Consider the following 23,992-nt stretch of genomic DNA (forward strand, 5'->3'; position numbering starts at 1 on the left):
ACATTGCTCATGCTTTCTTGGTCCACCTACTAAAGTAAAGAAGGAAGGCTCAAAGCCTGGTAGTGCTGATGCTCGCTCTCTCCGACACACCGCCACCAGACGCAGCTGAGGCAACGCCTGAAATATTACCAGCGTGGGTAGGATATGTCCCACGCATTCATTTTTTTGTAGGCGGTAGCTGGAAGTCTCCGTGCCTGACCACTGAAGCCCTATCCAGACCACAGAGCGCACAGGGCTCACTCACCACGCAGCACAAGAAGGGTGAGAGGTGGCAGGCGTGCACTGGGGGAAGAGATGGAAGGAACTGAGACGCCTGCCTCCACATCTCTAACCAAGGCTTGGGCTGCAGAAGGAGCGAATGGTTCTGGTAGCTACTTTGGGCAATAAAACCTGGAAAGATGCAAGCTCCAGGGGTTTCCCTGGCCAAGGGAAAAAAAGAAAAGGAAGAAAAGAAACTGTCTTTCACTCCTCTCTTCTGCAAGTGGAAGTTTGTAAGCATCACACTTTCCAGCTGGCGGCTCAGTTCTGTGGTTGTCTTTCGAATTCTCAATATCACCTCTATCATCCAGGAGCGTGAACTCTAGAAAAGGACTCTATTCTAACAATCTTCACCAGCAACATCTCCAAATTACTACTGATTTGTAAACATACTGTAATGTGGCAGATCTTGTGTGGATACAGTCTCCTGCCATTCAGGAATCAGCATGCTGAGCTTTTCAGGACAGAATCCTCCACGCTCAGCGTAATTGGTTTTCGCACTTCTCGGAGGTGTTAGTTTCTACTTTACTGCAATGTGACCTTTTAACCAGAAGATTTAGATCACCCTGTGATACTTATTTGCCAAAAAGCTTTGTTGCATGTTCTTTTTCTTACAGGTAATGACATTTGGCATCTCTCAAATAAAATTGCTAGTTTTGCTGCACATCCTGGAAGCAGTTGATAAAGTCACTTGGTAATTAATCACCCAAATTCACAGTGTTTTGTTCCAATTCCTATTCAGACTTGGGGGAGGGAACGGGTACTATACTAACGCCTGATATAAGGCCAGGCCAATTCCTGGGATGAACCGACGTGGAAGAAGGGACTAAGGAATGGCAAAGGTGCTCTCTGCCTCTTTGCCTTGATCCAGGTGCCGGCACCACCTTCTAGCCATTCAGGCAAGCTTTTGCAACCCTTCCCTATCTACTATAATTTATCTTGCATTTAATCACGTTTGCAGCAGGGTGCAATTGTGGCTGCTGTTGTCACAGGCCTCAACTCTACCAAATCTAGCAGTAGAAAGCACACGACTACATACAGTTCCTGTCTTCTGGGATGGGACTGCATATCCCCTCCACCCTTCCTATAATTAACTGAGCTGCTAATAACTGGCAAAAGAACCCTCAAAACCCCAAAACATAACACAAAACAGTCATACCCAGAAAGAAAATACAGTGTATTAGATTTTTATTCTTCTCATTCTATATTTTCAATCTGAAAGGATTCTATATGCTCTTTGTGGAAGGGTATTTTTGAAGGGGCGTTTAAGCAGCCTTTCTGAGTCTGCGCTACTCAAGAGATGTCGGCACAGGAAAAAGCTGGATCAGACTTGACATTCCTGCTTACGGCTCTACTGCACACGTTGCAAATATTTGCCAACTGCAGGATTGATTTTGCAGAGCACACAGCCAGCTGGCTGGCAGAACTGTCTGGTTTGTCTGCTCTTTGTTTTCTCTGCCTGTAATGCATTTCCTCTTTTAAGCTGTGGCTGGACAGTAGAAAAGAAAACTTCTTTGCCCCCAAATAAATGAAAAATTAGTTTTCAGCCTGATCAGCTACCCCGTCATTGTCCAATTACACAAACAGGCAAGGTAGGAAGCTTGAGGGTGACAGCTGCGTTCAAATGAGATAAAAAACCCCCAAACCTCAAGAAAACTGTTTTGACTATCATTAATTCATAATGAGTTAATAAAAACCCTAACCCATTACTAAAACTCACAGAGTCTGTGTTATACATTTAAACGTAGTAAGTAATGCAGGCATGTTATAAATTCAAGTTTCTCCATTTGTTCTGACTCTGCTCAATCTGCACAGCCATTTCTAAGAGAATTTGAATTCTTAAGGTATGACTGTTCTTACTGGAATCAGCCCACAGACAGCACTGCTCATAATCTTAAGAAGTTACTTGGAAGGAGTAAACATGTTGATCAGGAGTAGAAAATGTTTTTAAATTGCACAGTCTAGATTTGACAGACAAGTGAAATGAAAATTCTTCTAACAGTAGCCTACATTCTTTTGGGTAAATTAGCACAACACTTAAATACAAATAGTTGCTTTCCAAGATTCACATAAGAATGCACATGCTCACTATTAAGAAGTAAACATCAGATAAGTAAGACTTTGTGATCATTTAAACTTCAAATAGGAAGCCCAGCTTTCCTTGCTCTGTAGCAATTAATCCATTCAAATGGTATGACCATTTCATCCTTGTCCATAATTTTAAAATAGAACATAAGGAGAGTCCCCAGGCTCAAGCAATAGAACTGAAGTTACTGCAGGCTGCATGAATAGCGTTAAAAGGCAAAACTAAATTGCAAAGCCAATGATGTAGCCAGAATCAGTGGATCAAAGAGCTCCTGTGTGTCAGCCCTCATCCCCCTCCAAGATCAACTACTGGAGTAACAGCAAAGGCATCTGTACAGGGGAGAGACCTCTTTCAAAACAAATGGATGTAAATCATGTCCTCAAAGTCAGACTTCCACTGCTGCCTGAAGTGAGTGGTATTTCACCCAAAGGATATCTCGACAACTGAGAAATGACCTTAGTTTAAAACTAGTTCTACATGCTAATACATCTGGTAAGTAGAATACTGTAACCAGCTACATATAATTACACATGCATGCTATACATATCTCCCACAGCGTTTTCTATTCAACAATGCTTAAGCATATACTACACATGTAACATGAACTGAGCAAGCTTCAGAAGCAGATTTAGTCTTCAGTACAAAAGCCAACAGTAAGAAAAAGGCGAGCACACACATTTGTTTTCTGAGTTTCAATTCAATGTTAAAACATTTAAAATTCACAGTATTTACAAGTAATTTAGTTACAAATTTCAGACAAGAACCAAAAGTATGTTCAGTAGGCCCATTGTGGATAATTAAGATTCTAAAGTCAGGAAGACTTGCATTAGACATTAGAAAATACTTTCTAGGGGTAAAGAACTTCTAGAATAAATTGCCTGATGGGGTTGTGGAGTCTTTAGACAAATGCATAGAAGGAACGATGCAGTTCTGGCAGGAAAAATGAGCTGTAGACCCCTGGAGGTCCCACCTAGCCCAATGATTGCATCCATTTAGAGAATATAGAAAGTGTATTAATAAGCAAGGGTTTCATAGTTAAAGGACTGATTTTTTTAAAAACCACACTAAAGAAATCTATGCAGGTCACTTATTTTGCAAGATGAAAGGTGCTTTGTGTTTGGTTTGTTGTTTTGGGTTTTTTTAAAAACATGCTGAAACTATTAATTTGAACCAAGTACAATAGCTCTTATTTATTAATACTAAACTGTTTACATGGCACCACTTCAGAGCAACCGGTTATTTCTAGCCTTGAGAAAAACAGCTCTTCTCATGCAAGTTTATTTTCCTGCAATCTTAACTAGTGAAGGACTACGTACAAATATGCATGTCTGTTCTAAGCAACTGGGACACTACAAGATGTCTTGTTTACACAGATGTCAGCAGATTTGATAAGTGTCATGGTTTAACCCCAGCCAGCAGCTAAGCCCCACACAGCCGCTCGCTCACTCCCCCCCACGGTGAGATGGGGGAGAGAATCAGGAGAGTAAGTGAGAAAACTCATGGGTTGAGATAAAGACAGTTTAATAGGGAAAGCAAAAGCCACTGAAGCAAGCAAAGCAAAACAAGGAATTCATTCACTCCTTCCCATGGGCAGGCAGCTGTTCAGCCATCTCCAGGAAAGCAGGGCTCCATCACACGTAACGGTGACTTGGGAAGACAAAATGCCATCACTCTGAACGTGCCCCCCTTCCTTCTTCTTCCCCCAGCTTTCCATGCTGAGCATGATGCCATATGGTATGGAATAGCCCTTTGGTCAGTTGGGGTCAGTTGGGGTCAGCTGTCCCAGCTGTGTCCCCTCCCAGCTTCTTGTGCCCCCCCAGCCTACTCGCTGGTGGGGTGGGGTGAGGAGCAGAAAAGGCATCGACTCTGTGCAAGCACTGCTCAGCAGTGACTAAAACATCCCTGTGTTATCAACACTGTTTCCAGCACAAATCCAAAACTTACCCCCATACGAGCTACTATGAAGAAAATTAACTCTATCCCAGCCAAAACCAGCACAACAAGAAAGATTTTTTAAAACTACGTTATTGATTTATGTGGAGAAAGCATAAAAGGAGACCATTTTATGCTTCTGTGCCAGCACACAGTATTACCACAATACTTCATTGTTAACTGCAGATCTGGTAATAAAAAGTTACAATGTCCATGGAAAAATGAAAACTAAAGAAGTCCTTAGAAATGCTGTCAGGTATTGGGCCAAAGTTTTGCGATGCAATTTCTCTTACACAGGATATAATTTTTTGGAGTCTTACATTCCATCTCCCAAATCATCTTTAGGAGACAGGAAGGGAGGAATGCTGAGCAGCCATGACAAGAACAAAAAAAAAAAAAATCACCTGAAACAGCTTGAAGTGGTGAAACCTTCTACATGTGTCATATTGGATAGCTGATATGTCTGTAAAAGACATGAATACTAAATGATTTTGAACCTGTATATGTTAGGCACTGATATCTTGTGTCAATGTGCTATGCATGAATATCCAGAAGCTTAAGCAAACTACTTCTTCTACTACCACAAGAATATGAATTTATTGATTTAAAGTAATTCAGTAGTTAAGTGAAAATGCATGGATAAATACTACCTGACAGCTTCAAAGCCACATGGCTCCGATATTTGGTACTACAGAACTGCAAAAGCAAGGCTAACTAGTTGTAGCTGGTAAGGCATTTCCATGTTCCCTCTCCCAAGAAGTCCTCACACTGCAGGCTGCCGGACTGTATCCTAGCAGAAATATCATCATGCACTTGCCCTGTTTTTAGGCTCTCTCTTAATATCACTACTAGCAACTGCTGGAAACAAGACTGGGGGAAATAGAGCTTATTGACCCGGAGAACACATTCTTGCCTCGCTGCGGCCTCACGTTTTCAGCTAGTCACAACTAATAAAAGAATCTGGTGCTTTGCACACCCTTAAACTTCTTCATTTCACAATTATAAAACCTGCAAGTTGGCCCGAGCAACTTAAAAAGCTAAACTATCCCCATACTATTGGCTACTTATTAAGTATACAGCACACAGAAGACATACCTGCAGGGAGGGTGGTAATTCATTGGTTTTCGTAACTGCAGTTCAGGTATTTTCATTAAAAAATACATTTAACAAAAAATAAAATAAGAGATCAGTTGTGCACATATATATATCTCTCTCTCTCTCTTGTATAGCACAAAACACTCATACTCCTGTGCTTGATTTTCAGCTTACAGAATAACAGTGCCTTTCCATTATATGTAACTACTTGCCATGCCAAATTTTTCCCATATGCTCATGATATATTTCTGTGTCGTTTCTGATAGATCTTAACATCCTTGTCCTTAATTATAGCACCTGGCTGGTCCCTTTTACTCACATAGGACTTCATGTGGCTTGAAAGATTCAGGACAATGTACAACGTAGTAGTATTGCAGGGGGAAGAGAAAAGAATCTGAGACAGTCACTTGGTTTTAAAATGCACCTATCTGCCCTCACACAGGTGAAAAATACCATTCCTCCTCCAGTGTGGTAGCAAAGGAAAACAGAACAGAAAGCACTTAATGATCTCATATGTTCATACAAATTTAAGAGGCTGAGTCTTAGTTAATAATTCTCCTAACAGCACCGGGGTTTCAACATCCACTGTTAAGAATGTAAATCTAACATTTCTAAAAAATTACATACTTCTGACAGAACAGTTTTGAGACAGATATACCAAATGGAATGACTACTATGGCTAATTCCTGATCTTCTTGGGGAACAGCAACATTTTTTGGGGCAAAACCGACAGAAGGAAAACAAGCTACCAATTGCAAGAAGATTAAATACTCTGAGCAGTAGCAAAGAAGAAAGTTACTCAACAAACTGTCTGATCAGAAACTTCTTCCCAAAAAACAAGCTAACCTCACAGTTTCTAATGCCCTGTTTCTCCCTTCTAAGCAAAGTTTAACTTAAACACTTACCTGACATTTATAAAGTCCTGAGGTATTTATTGCAGTTCGTATTTATCAACAAACCTACAAAACCTGAAAGAAATGACATCAACTTCAAGCTCTGCATAAGACGCAGCTGCTCACCTCCTTAGTAGGCAGACCGCTAAAAGCACGCTTCAGTGGTGAACCATACTATTAACTCAAAAGTCAGCTTTGTTGAAGTTTCAAGTGCAAGTTAATTTTGATTTTCAAACCCTTCTTGTACACCAAGATAATTATCTGCACTTCTGCAATGGAGATATCTACACACTAGTGGATCCTAAGCAATAAGTCAAAAGCCTTGCCTTCTAGGAACTCAACCCAGAATATGACATTGAAAAAGTTACTGGGGGGTCTCACTACATTTGAACATAATGCAGAAACAAAGCAAAGCCAGCTAACACATACTGAAATCTTTCTAGTTGGGCTTTCCATTACACCATAACTACAAAATTCACCTGTTTGATTTGTTTTTTCCTAAAATTATCAAAACCCTGCTAACAGATCTGTTATCTTCCCCTGAGTAGAGAAGGGAAAAATGGCTATTGTCTTTAAATCTTTGGGAATTTAGTATGTACCATTGTGGTTAATGTCTGATACCTGCACGAATGGAAGTAGTCCAGAAATTTCTGTATAAACTAACTTTATTTTAGGAATACTCATGCCACTGAGAAACGTAAGGACAGAAGTACTAGGATACTGGTTTTCCTTTAAAACCACCTGCTATAACATGCAAACATTTCTGATAATCCTACAAAAAATATCTTTTAAAACAAAGGCATAATTTGGTATAAATGCACCACCTTGTGTCTGTAAAACATAATTTTTTTCTGAACTAAGCTTCATTAAGAACTATTGTAAATATTTCCGACAAACAGAAAATACCCATAAAATCTTGACTACAGGGAAATAATTGGATTGCAAGCATTAGACTCAAAGGTTTTAAATATAAAAAACCAAAATCCTCATTCTTCAGTTTTCAAAACTACAATTCAGAGGGCTGTCAGATGACAATAACTTATGAACTACAACTTACCATACTACTTTTCTATTGTCTTGGGATGTATTTTTAGAAGGAGGTTAATTTGGTGTAGTTCCTGAGTTATGCCATAAAAAGGGGAAAAATGGTAGTCATTCTCAACCTGCTAGAAAGCATGTTTGGAAGAAGCCCTGTTGATTTCTATTTAAAAAATCACATTGTTCTAAGAATTAGGATAAAAATGCTCTGGAGGAAAGCAGGCTTTTGAATTTTGAAAACACTTCCTAAAGAATTTGTGCAACCACTCATTTCACACATTTTTTTTCCAATGACGATCAGCCAGCATGCTAAGACAGGAGTTCTCCAGAATGTGACATGGTTACACAACGTATCTAGGACATCCAAATGGATGCAGCTATACACATATAACAGCACTTCTGAAAATAGCTTTTTTCATCGTAGGACTTATGTTAGGAAGGAAGAAGTCTATAATTTACTTACTGAGATGTACAAAGTAATGGTCCTGGAACTACATACTTCTAGTTGCAGAAAAGACTATAAATAACTGCTCTTGGCCATGGAATCAAATTCTTGAGATACACAGGAAAAGGTTATAGGCATATTCTTACTTAAAAGAAATAGTAGCATTTTGTTTAATGCAAAAATACTCTTCAAAAGACAAGCAAGAGAATAAAGGCAAAAACTCTAATATTTCTTGCACATCTCTATCATAACCAAGTGAAGGACTTCTTAAGCATTATGTTCATTGAATTAATTTTGAAAATGATTTGAAATAGAAGGGAATAATGATATAGCTGTGGTTTTATACTCCTTCATGAAGTTTGTTCTCCACAGAGTACTGTTAAAAAACCAGTGCTATTTAAAATAGGAAATAGTAAGTTATGTCATATACACAAACACTGCTAAAAGTGGTTATTATGAAATTTCCCCCCACTTTTTATGCTGTTCTCAGGCACTACTTTCAGTCCCATTTCAGGATCCCACTGTGCTAAGTTGTGTACTGGTTACTCTGGTTGGATCAGATCAAGTACAACTTGTAGATGTTCATGATATAACCCAGACTTTCCATAATCTTCAGTAATGCTGTTCTTCCTGAGTTCTGGTTAAACACTTCAGCTATCCTGGTTAGTCCGTCGGCCTGTAAGCAATCACAGGCTGTTCTTCACCAACATCTATCAACATATCTAATGGCACATGAGGCTTGTCATAGCCAGAAAACTTGAGACAGCTGCTTGGAATGACTGTTTGTTGTATTTCTGTGGCAGAAACCTCTGGACCTGAAGACTTACTGCATAGATCCATTTGGCTACTGTCGGAAAAGAAGTAATTCTCTTTTACTTTGCGATTCTGTTCATCATCAGAAGACACCTCCTCTGTGCTTTCCTGCACAGACACCTCTTCTGCTTTGGCTGGTGCCTCTGGGGGAGGAACTGAAGATGCTCCTTCACTGGAATTCTCAGGACTAACAGTTTCTTCTTTTGTCTCTACCTCCAGCGAGGTTACTTCATCATTCGCTGGCAACGCTGACTGGCTTGACATGATGCTTACTACAGATATGTACTTTGCCTCCGATTTGGATTCTAGAATGCTGTCTGTGTTCAGGTTTCTTATCACACTGACCTTAAATGGGGAAAAAAAAAAAACAAAACACTTTTAGTTCCACATAATCTACTTATTTATTGACTTTATCTTCTGTCAAAGTTTAGAGGTTAAAAAAAAAAAGATACAAGTTCATAATACAAATTTAATGTCATTACAACCCATCCCAAAAGAAATTAGCAATATTAGAATCTGGCAAGGTCATTAGCCTGTATCTATGACTTCAAACTGTTACATTAACACTTTTATGCAAGCTCTCAAAAATGCTTTCCATGTGCAAACACATTTGCAAGGACCAAATCCATTTCACGTCACCCACTGTATTTTAAGTCATTTGAAGTTTGCAATGTAGAGGAAAACAGCAAAGGAAGAAAATGCTGCAATACTCTTCAACTAGCTGGGGAAACCTTTCATACTCTATAGCTAACGACTGTAACTTGCAATAACTGTAATATTTTGTAGCAACTGTCTCAACTGGGAGGGAAGTGAACTTTGGAAAGAGATCTTTAAAATGACATGAGAACCTCTATGCACCTTTATGTAGTCTGTCTATGCTGAAGTCTTCCTAGTTATTTCTCCTGTGTCACTAAGCACTCCCTAAATGCTGTGACAAACTTTAATGTTTCACTTTGAAACCCCTCCACAGGAAGAACATACTAAGTCCTTCAGTGGCCAGGCTCCAGCTTGTTTTAAATGATTATGACATGCCTTCAGGCTGTTTAGATTCTTATGATGTTTTTTTTGTTTTAAAAAGGTGTTTTCAAGAATACATATGAAAAACAAAGTAGAGTAAATTTTCAGCTGTATGATGGTGTTCCCTAAAGCTAACAGAAAGCATTGGGAGAAAGGGTTGCTTAATTAATAGTGTCCTTTTTTGAATTTCATAATTCACTACATATGTGTATCACAGAATATCAAGTACTATAGATAAGATAATTTCTCAATAAAATGTACACAGTCACTGTTTTTTGAGATACTTTGTAAAAAAATAATCTGACTGAAAATACAGGTTGAGGCAAATTTGGAAGAAAGGGATGTAGGTAGGAGTAGAAAAGGGGGAGAAAAATAATGTTAAGAAAAGCTACAAACAGACAAAAAGAACCTCCCAGTCTATATTAGTGTAAGAACTGAGAGAGCCATCAAAACCAGATGATCAAATCTGACTGTGCTTTTCAAGAATCTTCCTTGATCAGAAGGTTGTGAGGCTGTATCTTCACACTCATACCTTCACAGTGTGCTGACTTCATTAGAACTTGCCTTCATCTCTCACTTCAGCCCCATACCTTTCCCCTCAGTTGCCCTGATATCTGTCGATGGTACCATGGTTTATGCTGGATCAATGAAACTATTGGAGTTTAAAAAAAAAAAACAACCAAGCACCACCACAAAGCAAACAAACACTCCCCCAAGAGCAGTTACTTGTAATCTAAGTGAGTTTTACAAACAGCTGTGTTAGCACCACTAAGGTGAGGTGATGCCCTTGGGAATCAAGGACTGCCACTGGAAAACTAGTAAAAAGAGCATTAAGGTGGCTCCTGACACTAAGAATATACTACACTACAACCTAGCTGCCATTAGCCATCATTCTCTCTAGATGTTCATCTTCTTTAGATAGTATTCTGACTGTTTCCACTTAACAGAACATTCAGAGTAATTTCCATGAGCATGTATGGAAACCACCCGTTCATAAGAGGCAGATGCTTAAAAGGCAGTTGCAGAAACCAGAATACAATCAATAATGCGTAGATATAAAAAATGTTATGAACAGCTGGTAAACAGATTTGAAAATCTGTTTATACAGATACATGAAAATTTTTATTACTTATGCTATACCGACACTGACCTTGAAGGGACCAGCATCTGTAGGTTTTTTGGGGATAGCAAAAATCTGACTCCAATAGTCACACAGTAAGTAACAAGAGAAGACAATTCTCTGTGTAAGCTGGAATACTTGAGGAATGTGAATTAAAACAAAATGCTATAGAAACTATGGCTAAAAGCTGCATTTACAACTTCCCATCTCTCCCCATACCAGTACATGCTATACTAAAGTTAAAACCAAAACCCAGCAAGTTCTTGTTTCTGTCCTTTTAGGATTTTCACATGGCTCTAAAAATCACAGTCCTAAAACGTGTTAAGGGAATGCCTTGTACTCTACACAGGTTCTGCATTTCACAGTGCCAGCTGGCAATGCCTAGAGATAGACCCCCTAGGACAAAATAAGTACTCTCTATACAACTACATGCAAGACTTTTGTTCTCAAAAAGGAAACCCATTTTTCTCTTGGTGAGTTTTTGACTGAAGCCAGACGGTGCAAAGACAGTCCTATTCCCATCCATGAAAGAAGGAAGCCATCAGAAGAAAAAACTCTTGTGGGTTTCCTGGTACCAAAGGTTCTTTAAGAGTCACTGAGTCATGACTATGAGACAATTTAGCAATTCATGCAGTTACTTCTAGCTTCAAATAAAAGAATCACAACTTACTACACTAACTGGAATGCCATTCAAAGCATCTCAAGTAACAAGGTGTTGTGGTTTAGCCCCAGCTGGCAACTAAGCACCACACATCCGCCCGCTCACTCCCCTCCGCTGGGATGGGGGAGGGAATCAGAAGAGCAAAAGTAAGAAAACTCGAGGGTTGAGATAAAGACAGTTTAATAGGTAAAGCAAAAGCCGCGCACACAAGCAAAGCAAAGCAAGGAATTCCTTCACTACTTCCCATGGGCAGGCAGGTGTTCAGCCATCTCCAGGAAAGCAGGGCTCCATCACGCATAGTGGTTACTTGGGAAGACAAACGCCATCACTCCAAATGTCCCCCCCTTCCTTCTTCTTCCCCAGCTTTATATACTGAGCATGACATCATGTGGTATGGAATAGCCCTTTGGTCAGTTTGGATCAACTCTCCTGGCTGTGTCCCCTCCCAGCTTCTTGTGCACCTGGCAGAGCATGGGAAGCTGAAAAGTCCTTGACTGGTGCAGCAACACCTAAAACATCTCTGTATTATCAACACTGTTTTCAGCACAAATCCCAAACATAGCCCCATACCAGCCACTATAAAGAAAATTAACTCTATCTCAGCTGAAACCAGGACACAAGGCTAATTAAGATATGGTTGCTATTTGAAGAAAAGTATTTACCGTAGGTAAATAAATATTTTTCTTTCATGCACATTATCTAATACTAGCAAACTGTCAGCCAGTGAGCTTAAGCTGGATGTCAGCAGTATTTCCTGGCACGTGTAGGTGCTCAGATATCTCCTGTCTCCAATGACAGCACATGAGCTTTCAGGTCTTTCACTGTCTCAACAGACTACAGAGATACACCGGTAGAAGCCGGGGTCAGGGATACATATAAATAACATATCCTAAGGAATCCGTAGCAGTTAAGGTAATCAACAGTTGCTTTCTTAACTTTCTTTTCCAAGGGCCTGTCCACCTACGAACTCCCAGTAATTTTCAGATGCACATTTTCTGGAGGAGAGTTTGAGAAGTCCATTTCAAATCTTATTAGGACCTTGACAAAATCTGCATGGCTTTGCATGGTTCCACAACAAATTAATGCTGGGTAAATGTATAAATAGGAGACTGTTACTGCCCTATAGACGCCCAAAGGAAAAAAAAAAATCTTCACAAAAGCTAGTGAAGTAGCTTCTCTCTTGTAAGAAGACAATTATTTGTGGCAAATATCAGTCAAAATTTACAGGAACAATTACAATTTCTCCAAATCAAAAATATATGTTGTATAACCAAAAAAGCCAGAGTCACAAAGAAAATTCTTAAGTGTTTCATGAATATCCGTAAGCATTCTACAAATATAGTGAGAGAACACAACTTTGTCATTCCTGCCAGGCTCAGAAAAAGCACCAGCAGATAGCAGAAAAGCTGACTTAAGTACGAGCTAAAAATGGAAGTTGATGCTTTTCAATGAGTCTTTCTCTTATAGAGTGGGTGTTTTCTACCCACTAAAATATTTGCCACCATTTAAATATAAGAGGCACTGAAAAAAAAGACAGTGAAGTTAAAGCAGAGGGAGATGCCCACAGCATATCCGTAAATTAAGGCCAGACTCTTTTTAAAGTGAGTAAGCCCTTATCACAAACCTTACAACAAAAATCTAGTACAGGACAAATCATGCACAGGACAAACTGGAATGACTGAAGATGGTGGGTGGAAGGAGATGGCCTCTTGAAATACTTTTTGTGAGATAAATGAGAGAAAATGAATGGCCCTAACTACAGCTGGACTGCTGAAACATCAGATTCTTGTGATGCAGCACAAGACTAGCATGAAGTCTTGTAAAGCAATCTGCCCCATTTCACCAGTTGCATATTCCTGGTAGGATCCTGCTATGAATAAGGATGTTTAAAACATTTAAACAAACATTTTCTCTAATGAATGCAATCAATCAACTGAAAGACAGTTGCACTGTGGAAGCAGGACCTATACATGACTGACGTTATTCTTGGGAATTACAAACGCATAGAACAGACAATATAAATGTTCTTGAGATCTAAATGGCAATGGATTTCTTTTTTAATTTTCTTTGGGTATATGAGAGCCTCAGCAAAGGCAGCTGCTTGATGGTTATTCTTTCCTATTTTTCCTTCTGTTGGAGAATTCCAACTTGCTGAAAGTCACTCAAATGGTGTTTTAGCATCTACTTAAAGCTGTCAGGAAGCAGATCGCTGGAAGGCAGCAGTCCTAAGGTAGGACACCTTGCCTAGCCTTTTAACTCCCTAGATGTTTCATTTTCAGACAAGATCAGGTAAAGCACAATGGTGATAACCTGTACAGAAAGAAATGTCTAGTACACATTCAAAGGTCAGTGACAAGCTCTCAGCTCCAAGAATCCTACAGAGATAACTTAGTATCATTAAACTTATTATTCATATTGTGTTGGTTTTGGCTGGGATAGAGTTAATTTTCTTTGTAGCAGCTAGTATGGGGCTACGTTTTGGATTTGTGCTGGAAACAGTGTTGATAACACAGGGATGTTTTAGTTATTGCTGAGCAGCGCTCGCACAGAGTCAAGGCCTTTTCTGCTCCTCACCCCACCCCACCAGCGAGGAGGCTGGGGGGGCACAAGAAGCTGGGAGGGGACACAGCCGGGACAGCTGACCCCAACTGACCAAAGGGCTATTCCATACCACATGGCGTCATGCTCAGCATAGAAAGCTGGGGGAAGAAGAAGGAAGGGGGGAATGTTGGGAGTGATGGGGCTGTCTTCCCAAGTCACCGTTACGTGTGATGGAGCCCTGCTTTCCTGGAGATGGCTGAACACCTGCCTGCCCATGGGAAGCAGCGAATGAATTCCTTGTTTTGCTTTGCTTGTGTTCACAGCTTTTGCTTTCCCTATTAAACTGTCTTTATCTCAACCCATGAGTTTTCTCACTTTTACTCTTCTGATTCTCTCCATCCCACCGGGGGAGCAGGGAGTGAGCAAGCGGCTGTGTGGGGCTTAGCTGCCAGCTGGGCTTAAACCACAACAGTCCTTTTTGGCACCCAACGTGGGGCTCAAAGGGTTCAAGATAACGACAGATTTGATTGGAATGCACTAGATCAAATTTATAGCTGTTATTACTGTTTAGCTATTAATCGGCAGGCTTCTGTGCTTGCCCTGGGGCTTGCTTGCCTTACTGCGTATTAGAGTCTAGTGCTCGTTAGTGGCTGCTTTTTGCTTTCACTGCTTGCTGTACTGCTGATCATCTTACTCTGCTGTGCCTGGAAACATTTTGATAACAGCAATGGCGATGCGCCTGAGCTGGCAGATGGCCAGGGCATCGCTGCTGTTTCTGTGCTGCTGTACTGGACAGGCTGGAACTCCAGTGTGAACTCGAGTCGAAGGGACCGTGACCTGTGGATGAGTCTACATGGGAACAGGAAGTGTCTGTGGCCGTGGATGAGTCTATGCCAGAGCACGTATACCTGAAAGCATCTGTGGCCGTGGTTATGTCTGTGCCGCAGCAGGTATACCTCTGAAGGGATTGTGGCCCAAGGATAAGTCCACGCTGGAGAAGGTACACCTTGAAGCATCAGTGCCTGTAGATGAGGTCATCCTGGAGCACCTCAAAGCATGTGGCCCTGGATGAACCCACGACAGAACAGGTACATGCCTGGAGGGACTGCAGCCATGGGTAAGGCTATGTTGGAGCAGGTTTACTTCTGAAGGGACTGTGGCTGTGGGTAAGGCCTCACAGAGTAGGTATATCTCTGAAGGCATTGAGGCCCATGGAGAAGGCCACACTGGAACAGATACACCTCAAAGCAACTGTGGCTGTGGATAAGACTACACCGCAGTGGGTATACCCCTGAGCAAACTGTGGCTCATAGATAAGGCTCCACTTGGAGCAGGTACACCCCTAAAGGGCTGCAGTCTGTGGATAAGTCCAAGCTGGAGCAGGGGTAAGGGAAGGAGTTCATTGAAATGTTAAACCCAATGTTCTGGTCCAAAGGGACCAGGGGTAGAGATTGTAATGGAAATACTTTTAAATTGTGGTAACTTGGGATTTGAGTTGCATGTTACAGGAATTACTATAGCAGGAACCACTTGAACCAATGGAGGACAGCCTTACAAGAAGCAGTGCAAGTGCAGCAGTGACCCAACCTGAGCTGGCTTTGGTGCCCAGTAACTCCATGCAGCATGCCACCTCTCCTGTCCTGAGTGACCACCATAACAGATGGAGCCCAAAGCCATGGACTAAATGAACTCAATGGACATTTTACAGACATTTTACAGGGGTGGTCCATAGACTAAGGGAATTATATCTGTGTATTATACCAGAGGATGGGGGGGGGGGGGGGTGGTGGTGGTTAATGAGGATGTACTGGATACTGTGTGACACCTGAGCATGATGTAAATGGTATGGAATAAGGGGTGGAGAAGGTGCTGGTTTTGGCTGGGATAGAGTTAATTTTCTTCGTAGCAGCTAGTATGGGACTACGTTTTGGATTTGTGCTGGAAACAGTGTTGATAACACAGGGATGTTTTAGTCACTGCTGAGCAGTGCTTGCACAGAGTTGACACCTTTTCTGCTCCTCACCCCACCAGCGAGTAGGCTGGGGGTGCACAAGAAGCTGGGAGGGGACACAGCTGGGACAGCTGACCCCAGCTGACCAAAGGGCTATTCCATACCATATGGTGTCATGCTCAGCATAGAAAGCTGGGGGAAGAAGAAGGAAGGGGGGCACGTTCAGAGTGATGGCATTTATCTTCCCAAGTCACCATTACATGTGATGGAGCCCTGCTTTCCTGGAGATGGCTGAACAGCTGCCTGTTGATGGGAAGTAGTGAATTAACTCCTTGTTTTGCTTTGCTTGCATCAGTGGCTTTTGCTTTCCCTATTAAACTGTCTTTATCTCAATCCATGAGTTTTCTTACTTTTACTCTTCTGATTCTCTCCCCCATCCCACTGGGGAGGAGGGAGTGAGCAGCTGTGTGGTGCTTAGCTGCCGGCTGGGTTAAACCATGACACATACTAATTATTTACATTATTTATTCATTACTTTAAATGATTAATTATAAAAATATTAAATAATTAATCACAAGCTATCAATTATTCATGTTACATTCCACATTATTCATATCACCTGTATTGAAAGTATCCTTATGAGCTCTGCAATTTATATTTGTCACGAGACACTTCAGTGGAAATGGACAGAATCACAGAATATCCTCAGTTAGAAGGGACCCCCAAGGATAACAGAGTCCAACTCCTGACTCCACTCAGGGCAACCCAGAAGTTAAACCATACATCTAAAAGCATGGTCCAAATGCTTCTTGAACATTGACAGGCTCGGGGCCATGACCACTCCCCTGGGGAACTTGTCTCAGTGCTTGACCACCCATGTAACAACCTTTATAAATAGTTATAGGTTTCATTCAGTTCCTTAGCAGCAAAGCATGATGTGGAATGTGAACCAGACTGTGGTATGCTGGAACCTAGGAATCACAAGATAACATATAGCCCAGTAAATTGAGAACATACACACACAAATGAGTTTCTACAAGGTGAGCTGAAGTGTGAACCTCGAGCACACATCAGGAAGCTCACAGGAGTTAAGGAGCACACATTCTATTTGTGCAATATTCTTTTTCCCCAACCCCTTAGATGCAATCCCACAGTGGTAATGGGAAGCCAGAATAACTACGGATCCATTGAGCATAGCACTGTCATTCTGGATGAGCTGTCTTTTGCTATAATGAACGGTCTTCACAAAAATTACTGTGTATGTAGGACATAATGTTATGTATTCAGACAGTTACATACTGGTTTGAAGATGAAAAAAAATCTCCAGTGTCTCACTTTTCTGCCAGGCCTGTGCATTTTGATACTGGGGTCTAGCTGCAGATTCCATCAGACAGTTTTCTCTCATCTGATTTTTTTAAAGCCTACAGTGTGAATGGCTCTCTCTGAACTAGTCTCATGGCTCCGTCACAGTCCATAGAAAGAAATAGGCATTTTAGAGAGTGTTTTGTCTGACCAGAAGCACATATTATTTTAGAATGAGATGAATCATCTTGCGCTGCACAAGCTGATGGAGTACACTACTGCTTACTACAAAGGGACCTAGCTAGCATCACTGGCTTGGATATCTCCATTTAGTCAGAGCAATCTCACCTCCTAGTATTCTATTCCAAAGAAAGCAGGTTGCAAGGGGATCTTAGGCATTGAGCTACCCCTGCACTATGAAGGAGTCACTTTAAAGGGTCCTGAAGCTGGAGAACATGGAATTGAACACCATTGCCTCTTCTGTCTAGAAGTCTTATGAGACTTCCTGCATCCGCTGAGAAGATACACTCTTGATATGACTACCATTTACTACTGCCTCAACACGGCAGTTCTTGAAAGCTATTTCAACTGCTGCTGATTGTTCAGTTGCTGTGACTAACGAGACACCAGGAGGACATTATAACAGTACTTGTCAGATACTCTGCTCTTGCCTGATAGAAAAGCAAGGAGTGCTGCTGCTCTTTAAGGAGCATCCACTCTGTTTCCTAAGGACAGCTACAGGGAGCTTTTAAGGTAGAGCAGCTGCTGACCTCTCTTCCCTGTGACTGCTCAGTGTGAGAACAGATTTCCCCTAGCTGTTCTTCCCTCTTCCTACAGCACTACTATTGCCCCCCTCCCCTTACTCTGCACATCACTTTAAGAACATTGTAGCACTTAGCAGTATCACAATATTACCATGTAATGAAGGTATCTCCCAGGTGTCCAGTGACAGGACAAGAGGAAATGGGCACAAACTGAAACACATGGAATTTCATCTGAATGTAAGAAAACAATTTTTACTGTGAGGGTGGTTAAACACTGGAATAGGTTCCCCAGAGTGGTTGTGGAGTCTCCTTCCTTGGAGGTATTCAAAACCCAAGTGGACAAAGTCCTGGGCAACCTGCTTTTGCTGACCCTGCTTGAGCAAAAGGGTTGGACTAGATGATCTCAAAAAGGCTCTTCTAACCTCAGCAATTCTGTGGTTCTGTGTCTCTGCTACTAGAATGAATACAAACCTGTTTGTGTATACACACGCTGAGTTTTTAAGAACTAAGTTCTCAAACTAGACCAACTACTGCTATTTCAGTTAAAGAGACTGAAGTCTAGCCCTAAAATCAATACAAGGCATCTGGTTGCAGAGGTTGTCAGAATATTAGACTCGTATAAATCCTAAACATCTACGAGACCATGGTTTAAAAAAAAAAAAAAGAGGCAGGCATAAAGTTGTTATAGTTATAAAAGTTGCCTAGCTGGATATTAAAAATCTGACACAGATAAGAAGTCTGAACTTACCAAAGACTTAGGCAGCTTTATGTTCTTCTTCCTTAGTTTCTTGCAGCCACAACATACTGTCAAAATTAGACTCACGCTCAGAATAACACCACACAGAATGATGATATCTTGTGTAACTAAGAAGTTAGAGCAAAATCAGTTAGGAAGTTTGGAAAAATAAACCACTGCTGTATCATTTAGAATAACTTCAGAAACTGTAATAGCTCAGAATGCTTAGCTGTAATGTGTGAATTTGTCAATTTATCACCCTTTTTCACTCAAGAAAACTTAATTTATAAAGCATTTTATCAAGTAAATAAAAATTAGAATGACAGAAGATTTTCAATTTATATAAACACAATCATGTTTTTATAGAGGTAAAGGAATTTTATAACTAATTTTTTGTTCCTTAGAGATGACAGATGGGGATAAACAGATTTGTATGTTTTCCATGTGATATCATATTAACTGACATAATAATTACACAGTCTATGTACAATAAAATTAAAATGTGAAATCTTCCAAAACATAGAATTGTTAACTATTGTCAGTAAGATTCCACTAGTTTGACTCTCCTTAATGTCCTCCCCCTCAATCATATCGCTGCTCTTGTCCGTAAAAGAAAGAACACAACTGCTTCTATCAATTTTATCTCTTTTCTCTAGTGAAATTTGGGCCACAATGAAGTAACATGAAAACGTTTGTAAGAGGTTATCAGAGATATAAAGTTGGGTCACTAGCTGCCTTTGTTCTCTTTAATTAAGAAAAATATGTCAATACGTCAATTTTATGACCACGAGTTTAGAGTTGCTTCAAACTCAAGTAAGTCTATATACATATTCCTCAGTGATGAGACTGAGCAAAAACCCATTGTTAGGAGAGAGAGACAATGCTTCTGAAAACCATACAACTTGGTGAACGATCCATTTGTCATTTGTTAATTACACCAATGATCAGGTGCAATGGAAACAGATTTTGCAATGCCAATGAAGCAGGAAAAGCACCCCAAAAAAGTCAGGGTTACCTGAAAATAACACATGATCTTTAAAGGTCTTTAGAACTGGGAAAGTGCATTTAGAAAAGAATGACCATGCTTTCCCTTTTTTCATATTCTCCCATAGGCATCCAAGTCATCCCATGGCTATATCAGAGCTCGAATACTTAGCTAGAACAGATCTCTGGTCAGACTCAGTATGTTCTTACTAAAGTTTTAGAATCCTCTTACTCAATGGCTGCTCGAGAGGAACATCAATGCAGCTTTTTTCTGATGGGGCACCAATCATCAGATCGTTATATAAAATTCCCTTTGCTGAAACACAGTAAGTGGAACCTTCAGCAGGAACTGGGATGCTGAGGCTACATTTATACAGCGTACAGTTTTCTTCAGGGAACTCTTCTTTACTCTGCAAAAAATGAGAGTCACGTTATATCATTTGACTCAATACAACAATATAAATGTTACAGTAACTTCCAACACTTCCAAAAATGTTAAAACACTATTAGATGTGTCTTCTACATCATCTATATGCCTTGCGAAAGCTGTGTGAACTTTGGCTATCAGCTTATGAGCTACCTTAAGATGTTATATGTGATCAGACCATCGTGCTTTCAGCCAAAATTTGTGCTGTTCATAGTCTACATTCGCATTCCTAATTCACTTATAAAACTTGTACCTGGATGCCTATGAAAAGGTAGCTGTAAATAAATGTATCTACTATCATTTTCCTCAAGTTCACCCTCCATGATTGCTAAATAAAGTGGTATCAATATCTTGAAAGGCAATCTTCTTCAATGAAAGGCCTATCTAGACAAGTGAAAGGGACACAAGTAAAGTTACCCATGTTTTAAGCATGTATACAGAAACAATAGCATGGGATCAAGTAACTCTCTTGTGTACAGCTAATGCAATAATCTCATTTTTGTTATAAGACGTCCATTTGGACAACTAAAATCCAGACCTTCCAGTCACATATCTCACTGATGTACATGACATTTTAGGGCTTCAGTAGTCCTATGTTACATTCAACTGTTTTCTTGATATCTGTTGGCTCTGTGTGTCACAGGAGTGAACCCCTTGTTTATGTGTTTAAGGTAAACAAGTATTTTTAATTTGAAGTTTTCATTTTGGAACTTACCTGATTTTTACTATCATCCCAAAAAGTCACCCAGTACATGAGGTCTGAATAAATGCCTTCAATCCAAGGAAAAAGCTCCACGGATGGGAATGCAGGATGGTAAATATCAACCATGATTTTATCACCATGTCTTGAGAGATTCAGTTTTGGTGGTCCTATTTTTCCTGCAACACATTGCTATTAGGCCAAAGCTTTTAACATAAAATACGCTATTTATAGTTAGCTTTCCAAAATTCATCAGAGATTTGAGAAGAATTACATGTTTATTTCAATGCTGTTAATATCACACAGCTGTGACACTTAGAAGTAACAGAGGCATTTGGATACATTCATGAATCTGCTTCTAAAATGGAAACAAAGATCGTCCATGCAGAATTTCACTGTCAAGCAAGCCAGCTTTCCTATACACATAAGGCCATAAAAATTCAGCTCACTGACAACAGAAAAAAATAACAAAGCAATTAAACATATATATGTGAATGAGAACAGAACACAAAATACTGCTGACTAGATCCCATCATAAATCACACTCAGCTAAAAACAATACTGTACTGAAACAAAGGCTATCTGAAAATCTAAACAAATCTCATCTTGAGCAACAGTACTTAGGAAGCCTGATTTCCCATGGCAATGGCCTACGTGAATTTTTGGTGTCTAATGATCTGACTGAACATATGAGTTTCTTGTTCAAGGGGAAAACAATTTTGTCACTCTCCTTCATACATGGCTATGCAAACTGTGCAAACTATGCAAACATGGTTTCTGCAAACTGTCAAACTCAGCATTATTACCACGACTTCTGTCTGTTTGTCAAACACTACAAGTCATGGGAGTATCGGGTGGGGAGGGAATCAGAGCAGAAAACGAAGCTCCAACAATGCAGAAATCCAGCTCTATCTATAGCACAGCCCAAGTCAGGGAGAATCTCATGGGAAATGTCCTGCCTGAAAGCTATATGTTGAGAACGGAGCAAGTACGAGAGGAAGTCTCTCAGTCTCCTCACACTCTTGAGTCTACTTTGCACTGCCCATGCAATGCTGGGGCCTGCCCCACTGTTTTGGACAGGGTGGTCTGGAGTCCAAACACACAATTTACTTTTACAATATTGATGTGAAAAACTGTGATACCTCCCAAAGCAGTCCAAAGGATTTACATGAAGAATGAGTAACTGTTAGTTATCCAGCTACAGTGGACTCCCATAGCTTCTACATAGTATCTACACACCCAAAGCCGTCAGTACATGGGATTGTAGCGTCAAGCAAAGTATCACCAACCACCTGTATACTACTTCAATGATGCCTAAAGATCCACAGCTTCCAGTGGCAGTTTCCTATCCTAAATTGGTGTCTGGGACACCAGGCAAGAATACGGGAAGGATGTAGAGAGTGCACTGTCAGCATCACTTTCTCACCTCTAGAGGTTTTGAAAAAATATTCAGATACCACTGAACAACCATCATGCTTCATTTCATCCTGGACTCCTGACTTCACGATATTCACAAATGAGACACAATAATACAGCGAAAAGGATAATTACTGACTTTTAAAATTTTGGGAAAAAATTACAGGGTTTAGTTTATGATGGGACTTACCATGCTTCTGCAAAATAAACTCATTTGTCTCAACATACGCAGACTGTTGTGACCCAACAACAGCTTTAACTCGAAGCCAGTGAGAGAGAAAAGGGTCACGTATTTCCCTTGAGAGATCACAAAAATGAGCTGAAATATTCACACAAGTTGAGACGATCTTATAGGAACCTAAACTGTAAAACAGATCAAGTAACAGTTAATACAATTTCAATTGCACAATATTGTACAATACACTGCCTGTGACAAAGCATCTGTGAGGATGACCGAGCACTGGGCACAGGTTGCCCAGGGAGGTTGTGGAGTCTCCATCCCTGGAGATATCCAAAAGCCATCTGGACATGGTCCTGGGCAACCAGTTCCAGGTGATCCTGCTTGAGCAGGGGGGTTGGACCAGATGATCTCCACAGGTCCCATCCAACCTCAACTGTCCTGTTATTTGACAAATTTTGCCTTAATTTACACTTGGGCAACCTTCACCCTACATGACTTCACCACATAGAAACAAAATAATTTACCATAGACTGATTGCTTTTATATGCTTCTAGAGAATACCAGGTACAGGAAATGAGAAAAGAGTAAGAGCTTACTTGTAAGGTTTGATTTCCACAATAAAATGAGGAGTTTCAGACATAGGTGGGTACTGCCAATGCAAGATAGTTTTGAAATTTTCAGATGTTACTACAGTCTGCGTCGGTGAAGGCACTAGAAGAAATAGAACAACTGCACTTTGATAAACAGACCTAGTCAAACATAAGGACAGCCAAATACATTTCTAAATTATTTGGAAAAGGCAACATGCTAGAAATGACTGGAAAAATTACCCATAAATTGCAAATACTTCCCCCCAAATGAACTAGTTTGTCACCAGTACGAACACATTCTTCTCTCCTACAGAGACAGCTTTCTTCCTGTTTGCAACCCAGAACCTCAGATAACCCATGCCCATTGAAAGCAAGTCCATCAGATAGCTCATATCAGGTTCATAAGCTGTGATGATTATACCCCTATGTTGGTATTATACAGATATACCAGCAAGACAGATAGTATGAATTTACTGAAGTTAGAGTATCAGAGGGTCTGTGCTCCTGAAGAGTCCTACTGAATCCTACTACCTCCTGACTCAGCCTTGCCAAAAGACAACAGGCCTGCTGGGGAAAGACTGGATTCAATGTGAATTTCTGACAATACCATTTTTACCACTCCAGCAGCACTTTTAGAAAGCTGTGATGATAATAATAAACTACTAACATTTGTAAGGAATTTGAACACTGAAACTGTAATTTAGTTCCATATCCAGGAAAGCATTTGAAGTACATTTAGTAAACAACATCAGAGGTAACGTAGCAAGTGATACAAAAATAAAAAGCAGCACTGATAGTTTCTTCCTACAGCAAGCTTCTACTCTCAGCACCAACAGCAGCAAGGATATAGGGGGAGCAGCTGCAGGGGAAGGAAAATTACATGATCCTGTAACTATCGAAGGCTGCCACATGGCATTCAGGAGAAAAAATGAAGGTCACTCAACCCATTTTAATTGTTACTTCTTAGCTTCTCAATATCTGATTTGGCATCCTTAATATTATCTTAATGTAGCTTTTGTGAAACGTTAACAGGTAACTCATA

General features: G+C 40.4%; 1 protein-coding gene across 2 annotated transcripts in view; it reads right to left on the reverse strand.

Moving 5' to 3' along the window:
* Positions 1 to 1,446: 1,446 nt before the first annotated feature.
* The window catches only part of IFNGR1 (interferon gamma receptor 1), a 32,497-nt gene continuing 9,951 nt past the window's right edge, over positions 1,447 to 23,992 (reverse strand). Inside the window, exons 2-7 of one of the 2 annotated variants that reach the window (XM_072855940.1) lie at positions 22,957 to 23,089; positions 22,370 to 22,542; positions 20,779 to 20,942; positions 19,869 to 20,046; positions 18,665 to 18,780; positions 1,447 to 8,905 (exon numbers count right to left, since the gene is read on the reverse strand). In XM_072855940.1, coding sequence (XP_072712041.1) covers positions 8,411 to 8,905; positions 18,665 to 18,780; positions 19,869 to 20,046; positions 20,779 to 20,942; positions 22,370 to 22,542; positions 22,957 to 23,089 — 1,259 coding nt within the window. In that variant the 3' untranslated portion in view covers positions 1,447 to 8,410. The remainder of the gene's footprint in view (positions 8,906 to 18,664; positions 18,781 to 19,868; positions 20,047 to 20,778; positions 20,943 to 22,369; positions 22,543 to 22,956; positions 23,090 to 23,992) is intronic. The other variant, XM_072855941.1, reaches the window with a different exon arrangement.

The sequence above is a fragment of the Ciconia boyciana genome, chromosome 3 (assembly GCF_034638445.1).
Source record: "Ciconia boyciana chromosome 3, ASM3463844v1, whole genome shotgun sequence".
In the NCBI taxonomy this organism is placed as follows: Eukaryota; Metazoa; Chordata; class Aves; order Ciconiiformes; family Ciconiidae; genus Ciconia; species Ciconia boyciana.